We start from the raw sequence: 13,540 nt of genomic DNA, 5'->3' as shown, positions 1-13,540 counted from the left end.
TAAATGTTTAATTGCTGTCTTGTGGTTAAAACTATAAATTGTTATGATAAACGTTACACATCCAAAATGGACTTTACTTTGTAGGCGTGGCTCGTGACGTCAAGCCTGGTCAAAGGTTACTAAACGCAGTTAAAAGGTGACCTGACTGCTGAAGACAACAACAATCTCTCGCTGCTGTCCTCCTTCTGGTACTACAAAACGTTTCCCACAGACATTTGAATATGTCAATCGTCAACGGACCAACCCCCGAATCAGACGAGGCGTTCTTCGACGACGTCGCCTCGCTGAAAAGCCGCGTCAGGGCGCACACCGATCCTGGCAGAAAACCTCTTGGCAAGGACGACAGCGCCGAGGAGTCCGAGGATGGGGGGCGGGCACGCAGGGGGAGACCGCCGCTTACCAGAGTCCAGTCGTCACGAGACATCGACATCGTGGAGCGAACACGGTCCGTGGACGAGATGAACCGAGCCCTCCCTGATATGGAGGCGGCCTACCACACCATTCTCAGCAGCGTGGGGGAAGAACCGGCCCGACAAGGGCTGCTGAAAACGCCCAGCAGAGCGGCCAAGGCGCTCATGTTCTTCACCAAGGGCTACCAGGAGGATCTCCAAGGTTAGACACAGATTTATGCATTCTTTACACGTGGCCTCTCAGAAGTTTAGTCACGAGTACTCTGGTAAACCAAGGAGCTTTTATCTCCTTGGCCTTGGTAAACAGTTGGATTTTTTCTCAGCGACTGACTTCCAGCCCCCGTGGATGTCTCACATGTCTGTATCTGTATCTATATAGCCGGTATAACCGCCCTTCGGCGTAACACACCAGCTTATATAACGTTATATAATTTCGGCGTAACACACCAGCTTATATAACGTTATATAATTTCTTCATACTCCTTTTGATATCAAGTAGAGTAGAGTAGAGTAGAGTTTTCAAAGGTGATCATCATCATCTTCGAGGTCCTGTGAGGCTCATTTAAAACAAAACTGTCCTTTGTCTATCCAAGAAGGTTATATAGGGGCTTTTATCAGGCTCCTTGGTCATCTGAGTGTCACTGGCCGGCCTGATGGTGATATGTACTATCCCGACTTCCTTTGCGCGTAGTTAGGGGCAAGGTTATACTGACCCATCAGTCCAGGCAAGCCCCGCAGATGGCGTCCCCCACCATATCCGCCCCTGCCACCCTCTGCCCCGTGGGGCGGCAGGCCCGACCGAGGCAGCTATTTCCCGCCAAACCGCAGATACACGCCACACGGTAGCCGGAATGACCGTTGATGTCTCAATTGCAACAGGCGACCAGCCTCCTAAGGGCCAAAAAGTGTAACCCGATAAAGTAGCGTCACACAGAATAAAGTTTTTCTAGTGTTTTTTCCCATACGCTGAAACGATCAACGAAAAACCCGGCGAGAGGCGAGGGGGGAGAGTAGCACAGCGACAGAAGTGGGGTAAAGGATGGCGAGGGGAAGAAATGGGGTTGAAGAGTAAGATGTGAGTATTGGAGAAGGTTAGGGTCTCAGAAGTCTGGTAACAGGTGAAATCAGAGGACGGCATGAGGGGAAGCAAAGGGGCCCCGGCATTCTCCCCACACCTTAAACCGGACGGAGAGCGGAGGAAGGAGGGATTTGGTTCTATCAGGGCCTCACTTGTGGCATGCATATATGCTCCTTGAAAACCACTTGCTTTCACCAATGGGTTCGTGATTATTTCTGGCAACTGAACAGCTGACCATCATATCAGAAACCCTCAGTTTTTTTCTGATCATCCATGAAACTTGGAGGATTATTTCAGTGACCTTTTGTTTTACAACAATTTCCACTGTTTATGAGCAAAGCCAAAAGTTTGCACTTGGAACTGATTGATATTATGCATCACAAAACTTGAAGGGAGTGTGCAGACGAATAATTTCATCCTGTGACAAAATTGGTCTTGATTCAGAGAAAAAATTGTGCAACCTGATGCACAGGTAATTGTAACTGATTCTGAAAAGAGGGGTGTTTTTACAGGCAATTTGTTTATGACAGCCATAAAATTGCATAAGGAGGGCGTAGGTATCCTTTTATTGAAAGAGAGGGAAAACTAATGGGAGGTATTGTGTATAGCGACAGACACAAGATCTACTATAAAGTACAGTATGTCCTGAAAATGTATCTTTAACTTTGAATATGTTTGATGCCATCTGTGTCTTGCAGGAATTCTGAATGATGCAGTGTTCGATGAAGACACAGATGAAATGGTGATAGTGAGGGACATAGAGATGTTTTCCATGTGTGAACATCATTTGGTGCCATTCATTGGAAAGGTACTTTGTAAAATATGATAACAACACTCGCAGATTCCTGAACAGCCTCTTCTGTTGGTGCTTTACTTGTCTTTTCAAATTACTGGATTTACGTAAATTTTACTTTATTCTACTAAGAATGTGAAAGTGAGCCTGAATAATAGAACTTATCAACAGGCATAAAAAATTAACTGTTAACCAGTGCTATTTGAGACCCTGACATTTAACAAACTGTTTTGAGCTGAAATGTGGGTTAGTCTTAATTGTTGCCACATTTTGGTCACACTGCCTGTTCTTATCAAAGGAAGAACAACGACAGTGAAGCATCACAGAAAAAGGCTGTTTAGCTGCTGTTTTGCTTTGTTGCTTGTTTGTAAACTGCTTCCTGTGTTGATTTTCAGATGTAGTGTCTGATGCAATATTTGATGAGGACACTGATGAGATGGTGATAGTGCGAGATATTGAGTTGTTCTCATTATGTGAGCACCATTTGGTCCCAGTAGATCAGGCCGTGTTAGTAGTCTTACCAGCGAGAACTAAGTGCAACCAATGCCCTGTTGTGTTAAGATTATTGAAGCACAGGAAATTCTTGGAAAGGCAGCTTTTGTACCGGTAGTTAGGTGAATTTGAAGGAGGCAATGTCAGATGGTAATGTGTACTTACCTAATGGACAACAAAACATGAGACTTTATGGTTTAGAAATACATTGGCCTTCCCCTTTTACGTTTTGACAGCATTGTGCTATATAAAGTGGCTGGAAACTATGTCATTAGGTCTGTGTACCAGAGTGCTGGTATTGGAACACCTGTTAGGCTTTGTGGTTGTATCATTGGTCGGCCACCCTCACACTCAGGGTTGACAATCACGGCAAAGCCTATGATATCACCCCTGACAACTCAGCCACAGTATTCGGTTATTAGGGGTGCCTTGCTTATGAATATTAATGAGCTTGCCCTTATATGGGCAGTCAGCCGTTGGGGATCGGGCGTCGGCATGGTGAGCAAACAAAGCCATGGTAATACGTAACATGATTGGCTGATAGCTTCCCAGCGGCCTTTGCGAGACAGCTTGCGACAACAACAAGCCCAAGAAAGGCCTATTCTCTGATTGGTCGACAGCTTGTTTGTGGCGACAATCATAATAGCCACTGATAGGGCATGGGATAGCAGGGCCCCATAAGGTAATGCCGTTGGGGACCGGGCGTTAGGAGGATGTGGTCGGCACCAATACATGAAGTAGAAGTTTGTCTGGACATCCAGCAGGTTTTACAACTAGTATAGATGGGCTTGACGGTGACGTCTACACATGTTACAATTTCTCGATAGCCAACCAGCAATTAGAATCTTATGAGTTTCTGGGTACTTATGAAAAACTAAGCACACAACAATTCTTTCTGTTGTCATGCCGGGGAGAGTTTGTGGTCCGTCTTTCAGTACGATCCATGGTGATGAATAGGTTTTGAAGTAGGGTACATCAGCCAACAGATGTTAATGTGTACTTAGACTGTATAAAGAACCATTTGTGTATATTTCACCAAAATTTCATTGTCTTGCAGGTTTCTGTGGGATATCTGCCAAACAAAAAGGTGCTTGGACTGAGTAAAATAGCCAGGTAGGCCTGAGACTTGGAAAATCATAGATTTTTAAACTACATTTAATTCAGTAAAGATAATTTGAAAGTCTCTTTATCAAAACATCCTTGTATAGATGAAATATTACCCAAATAAACAGCTCAATGTGAGAGTGAGCATAAATCAGACTTAAAACAATTATGATATTGTTTCTAAGCACATCAATCTGTTTTTAAAAATTCACCAAAAACACAGTTATGGGTGAGGTGCACACATACATACATTTTGACCCTTGAATTTATTGGTATTGATTCGTGCTGCTGATAAGGAAAAGCGCTCATATATCCATGGGATGGATGGCACTTATGAAAAAAATAATCATTTCTGTTTTGTTTTTTCCTTTCAGAATAGTAGAGATGTACAGTAGAAGGTTACAAGGTAAGCTGCTTTGAACATGTTTGTATCTATAGCTTAGGCCATGTTGATTTGATTATATGGATGACATCCGAGCTCGCACCAATTTTCGGCCATTTCCAAAAAAAAAAAAGTTTTTGACCACACAGTAAATTGTGCAAAGCAGCTGTAAAATGAGCACATACATGCCGTAAATTTGAAAAAAAGTATCAAAAAACAGATAACTAATGCCATAGAATGCCAAAATAAATCTAAAGTCAAAGAATAAGATGTGAAAAAAAATTTATTGTTGGTAGGGGTAGGTACTAGTACAGAAAATTTAGGTACAGGTTCCGTTCAGGTCCAGAGGATCATTTCCAGATCCGGACCTGAACCTGATTGTCTGTGGAAACTTGATAATTTGCTATACTCAAAAATGTGTGTTTAGTCCTATGTTCAACCTTCCTGACCACTTAGATTTCATATTGAAGTCAACTTTTTTTTGGGCCAAACTTTTTTTTTTATCCGCTCGCTCGCATCAGTTCTGGAGTTCCCAGAGGATGTCATCCATATAATCAAATCAACATGGCCTTATGAATGAAACATGCTTCTCTTTGACTTTATTTTTATTCAGGTTGCGACAAGTACAAAACAATGCTTTTAGATGATTTAATGAAAAGATGAAACCTCATGAAAAGATATAGATTAAAGAATGGCAGATGTCAAAGAAAATTTTTTTGCATTGGTGTGATTTTGGCATTGAACATCACCAGTGTTGTACACATTGACAATTTTCAGTGTTGACTGTACAATGAAGCACCCGTTCTTCCTGTACTTCACAGTTCAGGAGAGGCTGACGAAGCAGATAGCCCTGGCCCTGAGTGAGGCCATCCAGCCTGCCGGAGTGGCAGTTGTGTGTGAGGCAACGTAAGTTCCCAGATTTGACATCATCATGTCTGCATCTGTATCTATATAGCCGGTATAACCGCCCTTCAGTGTAACACACCAGCTTCACAGGCACGCTGCGCAGCAGCATCTGGCTACATTACACTGAACAACCTGTCACACCTAGCTTTTGCACATCTTTCTGCAAGTGTTCTTTAAAACTATCCAGAGAAGATGCCCCTACTGTCTCCCAATATCTAGACTAGAAGAGAAGAGTGCACAAGTAGTATTTTCCCCCTATGTGATATTAGCATTCTGCCTGGATGTGTTCTCTGGTGGGGATGTTTGAAATGCACTGCATCACCACAGAGATGTGCCTATGTTGACATGCCAGGCCAGAGGTCATACCTTGGAGGCTTGTTGTGTGACAGCTGACCTCCTCACCCAGACAGAGCAGATATGCTGCTGACAAGCTCTACATCTTCCTCCAAAATGTGCAGAAGCTCCACCTGCAACCTTTAGGCCACACCAATTCAATTTGTTTGATTCACGGATTTTTTAAGTGAAAATATAGCAAGCGGACATCATAAATCGTTAAATGTAACAGGCAGCTAGGGAGTAAAACTTGAATATGACCATGTCCAACCCATAAACCTGAGTGCACCAAGGCATATATCTGGTCCATAGGCTTTGTCTTCCTGATGTTTTTCCAGTTAAGCATATTGTTTTTATTTTTGAAAGTTTATGAACCAACAAATTAGTTAGATGTGGCCTTAGAGTCACAAAATGTGAGTGTGAGTGTGTGTGTTAGCTCTAATTTACGACATGTAAAAAATCACAGTCACTGTACTTTTCTTTGTTTACATTTCAAATAGAATCCCTATATTCCTAAGCAGGTTTAAGACGTGAGCTTCTTCTCATTATGATATCTCTACATGTTGTCCTAACCTGCATGATTTCTGGACTCTACAGGCACATGTGCATGGTGATGAGAGGAGTACAGAAACTCAACAGCAAGACTGTCACCAGCTGCATGCTGGGAGTGTTCCGAGAAGATCCCAAGACAAGGGAAGAGTTCTTGACATTGGCAAGGGGATGAGAAGGATGGCTGGAAGTTTGCCTGATAGTTTTACATCTGTGGCCTCTATTTGCAGCTCACTTCCTTCTCTACACTTAAATCCCTCCTCACAAAATATTCTCTGGCTGCAATTCTCTTTTAACACAAGATATCATCCTGTATGTAAAATAGATGGTATTTCATTAAAGAAAATGGTGTAAGCAACTGTCAATACATTTCAATTATACCACCTGATTTCATGTATTAGGGCCTTGTTGCCTGATGACAGGGCAGAATAACTGTGACATTGTAACTAATTGGAAACTGGCTTCCATGATATTAGATTGAGGTCATTGGCCCCCATAGCTGTATTATTTGTACTTCAGCCTGGACCTCCATTTTTTGCCTTTTCACTGTTAATTTCCCAGTGGGAAATATATAATGCTAGTTCACCTTTATCCGTTCGGTAACCTATATCCATTGCTTTTAAAAACAGGGTACTTGGAGATATCACGTCAATGGACTTTGGTTTCAAATTGCAATACATGTATTTTCTGTACATTGCAGTTTAAAACTACCACCTTTCGGCTTGATGTGCCTAAATACCCTGTTTTAAAAAACAATGGATATAGGTTACCCCACGGATAAAGGTGAACTAGCGTTACATGTATGTGGAGCTGCACAGCACCTACTGAGTGCTTAATCCTCACTCTGTTAAGTTATGCGACAGCCAGTAAAACTCTTATGCAGAGATGACTATCTGACAGGTGACAGTGTACCTCAGTTATCACTGACATTGTAGAGTGGACTATTTGTGTAGCACATCTCTTCACCTTTCTGTGGAGGGACTGGAGAAGTAAGAGACTGAGGTCTGTTGCAATGCTGCTCAGGGTTTTAATCCCACCTAGAGGTTTCCTGTAAGTATAAACAATCAGTCGAAAATCCCCATTTTAAACTTTAAACATTATGGGAAGCATTGTTATGAGAAATTAGCAGATATAGACTTGTAAAAAAAATTGTGCTAAAACTGAAGTTGTCCCTATTACAATATTTAAAATTAGGAGAAACTATAATGCCAGGGTATGTTTTGATCATAGCATAGGGAATGTACAAAAACATTGTAAACAATCATGTTTAATAACTGACTAGGACAGGGAAAACTAGTACAGCTTTGTGATTTGATAGTTGTGAAAGATGTATGCCTATTTCTTTTAAACAAGCATTTTTGTTATCTTCACAAACACTACATCCACAGAAGTAGTTTAAGATAGCCTTATTGTGGAAAAGGGTGCAATATCATCAGATGCCTGTCTTAATATTTATTGCCTAAGTTTATTTTGGTAGGCAATCTACATTCACAGTGACATTACATGATGTTTGGTGGAATGAAGTGGTGGGTATCATTGGAATATTTTCTGTTGTAGTAATGTTACATGTAATGTTAGTTGAAAGTATATGTAAATGTGATTTTAAATCTGTTGAAGAGAGTAAACCTGTTGAAGAGTGTTTCAAGAGTGAAAAGCAAACCAACAAAGTGAAACTAAACTCCAGAAGGGATATGTCATTGATGCAATCATGCTATATTAAATACATACAGTTGTACGTTGAAGTGCCATTTTTGGAATGGATCAACTTCGCCATCAATTTTTCTGACAGAAAGTTTTGAGGAGTGGGAGTAGAATGGTAATTGTTTTAAAAGTTTTTTTTTTAACTCAGTTGCAAATCATGCTTTACCATATTATAATTAAGAAATTGAGATATTAGATATGTATTGCCAAAACTAAAACTGTTCAATACAAACATTACCAATAAAATGTCTTTAATGTTAGAAATAACGTGTACCTGATTGTTTGAGAGTCTTGTTCTGAATAATGTCTTGTTGTTCTTCTTTATACCAAGGAGGTTGAAAAAAGGTTTTTCAACCTCCTTGTTTATACTAGACTGTTTGGTGCATATCTATAATGCCCCAAGAAACAATAATGGTGTCAATAAAACAATGTTTTGTTAAGCACCCTCTACCATAACCATTCACTCAAAAGGATGCTAGCACAGATTTTGTGTATCAAAGAAAATAAATGAAACACCAACTGAATGAGTCCCATTATTACATGTACTTTCATTAGGTTAGATGTAACAAGTCATCCAGCGGTCATTCTCAGTTTTAACGTTGACATCTCCACCATGGAGAAGTCACATGAAATATACACAACTGGTTCTGTATATAGTATAAGTACACAGGAGTACAATACCTGGTAGTCCATGCCAACTCATGGAAATTTATTCATGCATGGAATTATATTCACAAGTATGCATATAAACTAAGAGATGGTGCATGCATACCGGTAACTAATATCAGTCTCAATAGAACTATGCTCAGTGAATATAGGGGAGTTTCTGCGACACGGATTCAGCTCTGCATAGGAGAAACTTATTTGCATAAGTGTTAAATGCATTAGAGTCCTATTATGGAAAACTGGATATAAAATTCCCTCATTGATCATGCAAATTAAGTCTTGATTAAGTCCTAATCTGCCATCCAAACCATAGCATGTCCAGGACAAAAGATACATTAAAAACATAGTTATGCTAGAATTTGCTCATCTATTGTACTTTATTGTGTACATCTGTCTAAGCTACCTACAGACCCCCAATCATGAAAATCTACAATAGCTTGTCCAGAACCGGAGCTTCCGCTGTGGTTACCGAGAAAACCGCAAGGGGGTTGAAAATCTAATTGTTTCCATTTTTTGTCACAGCCTACCAACACATAATATATAGTACCAATTCGTCCAATCCATCCGTCCACTCTTGAGTTATCTTGGTGAGGAACACACACGCACAGATTACTCTCCAAGCAGAGGTTGAATCGCGCAGATATAGTAGTCGGAAAAATTACACGGGCGCTTTTCCTACTAGTCTCCAAGCAGACCTTACGGTGCCTAAAGAGATAGTATCAAAGCTGGCAAAGGAGTATAGCCGGCCAAGGGAGATAGCCGGCCAAAGGGAGTCAAACGGGCACCGGAGCCGCTATACTAAGTCCCTTGCCAGCTTTGATACTATTTCTAAGGCACCGTAGGGTCTGCTTGGAGACTACCTCTTCCTCAGATTGTTGTCAGTGAATAGAGTACTAGTATTAGAGATCGCAGCGGGTGCCGGCGCGGCCCGTTGAATCTTGTTCCCAATGTGCCGGGTGCGCGTTAATCCGGGGCAGTAAAACTATTTTGCTAACGATCTTTTTATGATACGGGGGGCGGGGTACTAACACGGATTTTGAAAGGATATCCCCGCCCCTATGCGTGTTGAGGCAGGGGTAGGAAAAGCGCCCGTGTGATTTTTCTGACTACTACAATATCTGCGCGATTCAACCTCTGCTTGGAAAATACGCACAGATACCAAGAGAGAAACGTTGCCTTCATGGAGGTAATTAAAATATTCAAATGGTAACTCGAGTCGCTTGGTAAGAACAACAGTCACATCAGGACATTGGACGTGTTGCGTTACAACTGGTATAAATTCTTAAACCTTAAACTTTACAATACAAGAAACCCGGGGCAAATGTCACAAAATGACAACTGTAAGAAAAGCCTCTAACCAGCAAGGATATTATGTCCTGGTATCAACAGGTAATTTTTTTTGTGTGTGGACGCTATGGCTCGTTTACATAACGAATACTTGGAAGGCCCTCTTTTGTAGTCGATCCGGTTTTTCTGTCTTACACCATATTTGATTACCCTTCCGAACTATTTCACTCGCACCAGACGCACGAAGTGGGTGTGTTCAACCGCGGTCTCTGTCCAGTGATACCTGAGCTAACTCAGACAAACGCTTCATAGCTCGTCATCAGAGAAGGGAATAAGGTATGTTTTGTTCTACTAACGAAAGTGGTCTCAGTAACGTTGTATGGTTGTCGTAGATTACCGTTTTGTTGTGTCGAACAATAACGACGTTACTGCCTTGGGTTTAAGAATCAAATTTCATAGCTGTTCAAACTGCGTCAACATTTTCAGATTTCTTAATCATCGTTACTTCTTTATGGTTCCTCCGACCTTGTATATAGCAATGGCACAGGAACAAAAGAACAAAGGGGCAAGTCGACTGACAAAGGACGAGGAGGACGCCCTTAAGCAATTCTTGCTGCATGACATGGATCGCAATGGTACTGTCACTGCTCAGGAAATCATCGATTTCATGGAGGCTATGGGTGCCGAGCTATCTGACGAAGAAACAAAGGTATTGTCTGCGTCCTGGGTTATGTCAACATTGTGATACGTAAATTCTGTGTAAATGTGCGGCTTTTAGTTTTTCGTATCGCAAGAGAAAGTGAAGGCAGGACAAGTGACCCCAAAACCTTCACAATAGGAGCAACAACGACATGATGAACGAAAATTATGCACATGGTGAATCCGTCACCTAGCTTAATGCCTAGGTTACACATAGCCGACTTTGGCTCCCGAACGCTAGCCGACTCTTAGCCGACCCAAGTCGGCAGTAGTTCGGGAGTAGTCTGACCAGTTTAGGCCACGCCTATTTTTTAGTGCCGAATATGTCCCGAACACCTCCCGATCAGTAAATGACTTACTCCCGACTGTGTCCCAAATGCTAACTAACCTATCACCAACCATCCCGACCTCTAGCCGCAGACTGCCGAATCACTCCTGACTGATCCCCAACCGATTGCCGACCCTTTTTCGACTTGAAATAGACATAATCAGCGATTTTCAAAAGAGTGCTCATTTTCGTTTTTAATCAAGAATGTCCTTTGTTCTATTTGTAAACATCACCAAGAGATCAAATTTAGATCACATATAGCTCCAGTGCGGCATTTATGGGTCTTTTTGCTTTTGGCTGGATGTCGGTCGTGTGAAGTTCGGGAGTGATTCGTCTACGTTCTGGCAATAGTCTTTTTGCTTGGGAATGAGTTAGCAGAGATTTGTCTAAGGTCTTGGGGTGAATCATTGGTAAGTTGGAAACAATCTGGGAGTAAATCAGCAATGTTTATGGAGTGGTTAAGATTTAATTTGACTGCTGACTTACTCCCGAACACCAACCGAACACTAGCCGACCGTGCCGAACACCAGCCGACCACCAACCGACCCATTCCAGAGTTGCCGTTCAGAGCCGAATGTTTTGAACATTTCAAAACATTCGGATGGAGCAGCCGAACACCAGCCGACTCAGCCGAACGACAGCCGAACGACAGCCGACTACAGCCGACTAGCTCCCGAATCACTCCTAAACCATAGTCGGGAGAGAGTCGGGAGCCAAATTCGGCTATGTGTAACCTAGGCAGTATGCGGAATCATCACGAGTTAGAAAGTAACGATCACAAAACATGATATCATCCTCTGCAGGAAAGGCGTGATTGGGTCAAGTTAATCGACACTAACGAAGATGGAGCCGTGAGTGTAGAGGAATTCATCGCCATGATGGAAAGGAACAAAATGGTGGATTCACCGCTTGAACTCTTCAAGTTTTTGACAAGGTACCAGCGTATACTTTTATTATGAAACTGTCCATGGCTGGGTCGTTAGGGACAATTGTTTGAACGTAAGGTAGTGGCATGGGATAATGAGATCAACATGGATTTTGTTTACCTTTTCCTATCTAAAAGATATTAACACAACACTGTCAAACAAGTTATGATGGAGTCTTCTTTGCTTGAAATAATGTCCCGACCAACAATCACAGGATGGTAGCGGCTTTCTCAATAAGGAGGAAATCCGCCAGGCCATGAAAGAAATGGGCTCGGACCAGAGCGACAGCGAATTGGATTTCATGATGAAGGAATATGACACTGACGGAGATGGCAAGGTTAGACTCATAAACTTAATACTAACTCACTATCGAAACGTGGGTTCCAGTTTTTTAAAACTATGAGCACCGAACAATTACGGCAGATAAATCAACGAGTCTTGTTCTGGACAACTAACTATTCAAGGAGTAAAATACAGCAAATGTTGACGTTGATTTGAATGTTGAAACTTTTGGCTTCAATTTGACTCGTTAAAAATTGAGTTTGATATCCCATCCCATCTTCTCAAACAGTAATGACTTCTTGATATGGTGATGCTCTCACATGATGATGTTAAGTCACTATAGCGATTGGTATTTTACTCCTTCTGCTATAGATCAACTACGAAGAGTTCGCGAAGAGCCTGGGTTAACACGTTGGTGATCACGGAGAGCTTCGCGCAGCAGGATGAGGAAGACAGAAAGTAGTCCTCCATTCATCATGTGGTTCTTGAGTTCGATGATATCGGTGGAGTTGTTTCCAAGCATTCTCGAATAATTCTATGTGCTGTAGCCGTGTCAGTCACGGTGGCTAGGTTTCCCCATTTGGCCGAAGACAAATGCATATTCAGATTAACTTTCCTTATCGTTTGACATCGTTATCATTGTTATTGTGCTGAAAAAGTTAACAGCAAATGTTGGCATGTTTAAAAAAACTCCTGGTATCTTTCATGGGCAAATTTGTGGTTAGACATTAACCATTGGGATGTATTTTACGTATGTACTGGAGGAGGACGAATGATATACGGGTAACTACATGTTATGTCAACTTCGGTGTTACTAAACGGGTCTCAATTCCTGCTTTGATTGAATAAAGGTGTTGAACTAAGATTCTGGTAAACGTGATTTACTTCATAGTCATCTACCGACACAAAGGGTTTCCAAATGACATCGATAGATTATAGAATTTCTTGCATAAAATCTAAGGTAGCAAAAACATATGAACGCCACATTACAAGAAGTCCTTTCCGAAGGAATGTCCAAAAGAATGTTTTGGCCCTATTGAAAGGGTATTCATCGGTGATGCGTGAAATTAGATGCATGAAATTGGACATTAAGACATGGTCTTTCTGAGTCGTCCGGAAGGTGGAAGCATTTCTTTTTACATCAAGCACGGCAAAGTACATCTTATCGTGCTGTTCCACAACAGTTTGAAAAGCAAACAAAGTAAGTATGTTAAAATCGTACCCTGTCCTTTTCTGATGTCCTGCCCTGACTGAACCCCAGCCCCAGGCCATCTTCTGAAGAAGGTGTTGTCATGCGGGCCGTCAGACGGGTCTAACAGGGCGTCTGAAACCTGCACACGACTCCTTTCAATCATCAGTGCGTGTTTGAACAGATCGATCATACCGCATGTTACCTGAGAAGTCAAACTCTCAGGGCGTATGTCATAAGTCAAACACTACATACTAGAAACAACATTCACACAGCCTACAGTAATTTGGACGGATGCTTGGATTAGATGGCACAAATGGTTTAACAACTCCGGACGGGAGAGAGTTTTCTTATCAATCACGGTGGATCAGAAGGGATAGTCTGAATAATTAACCACTATTGAGAATATTATCAG

The 13,540-nt window shown here is 41.7% G+C and overlaps 2 protein-coding genes across 4 annotated transcripts; both read left to right on the top strand.

Annotated features, from left to right (window-relative positions):
- Positions 1–96: 96 nt before the first annotated feature.
- On the top strand, positions 97–8,272 carry LOC118421325 (GTP cyclohydrolase 1-like). The gene is made up of 6 exons (XM_035828577.1): positions 97–612; positions 2,187–2,296; positions 3,831–3,886; positions 4,252–4,283; positions 5,081–5,165; positions 6,096–8,272. Exons 1-6 carry the CDS (start codon positions 222–224, stop codon positions 6,220–6,222), a joined length of 801 nt encoding a protein of 266 aa, XP_035684470.1. The 5' UTR covers positions 97–221; the 3' UTR covers positions 6,223–8,272.
- A 1,290-nt stretch (positions 8,273–9,562) lies between these two features.
- Positions 9,563–11,983, top strand: LOC118424632 (calmodulin-like). Of its 3 annotated transcripts, none has more exons than XM_035833304.1 (4): positions 9,563–9,600; positions 10,238–10,410; positions 11,532–11,662; positions 11,869–11,983. In XM_035833304.1, the coding sequence occupies exons 2-4, from the start codon at positions 10,240–10,242 to the stop codon at positions 11,912–11,914; spliced, it is 348 nt and encodes a 115-aa protein (XP_035689197.1). In that variant the 5' UTR covers positions 9,563–9,600; positions 10,238–10,239; the 3' UTR covers positions 11,915–11,983. The 3 variants fall into 3 exon arrangements, with proteins under 3 accessions (XP_035689197.1, XP_035689189.1, XP_035689182.1); XM_035833296.1 differs by lacking the exon at positions 9,563–9,600 and adding an exon at positions 9,898–10,037; XM_035833289.1 differs by lacking the exon at positions 9,563–9,600 and having other exon boundaries at positions 10,102–10,410.
- Positions 11,984–13,540: the final 1,557 nt, after the last annotated feature.

The sequence above is a fragment of the Branchiostoma floridae genome, chromosome 1, assembly GCF_000003815.2.
Source record: "Branchiostoma floridae strain S238N-H82 chromosome 1, Bfl_VNyyK, whole genome shotgun sequence".
Classification (NCBI taxonomy): Eukaryota; Metazoa; Chordata; class Leptocardii; order Amphioxiformes; family Branchiostomatidae; genus Branchiostoma; species Branchiostoma floridae.
The sequence above is the reverse complement of the archived record's forward strand: the minus strand, read 5'-3'. Positions and strand labels throughout refer to the sequence as shown.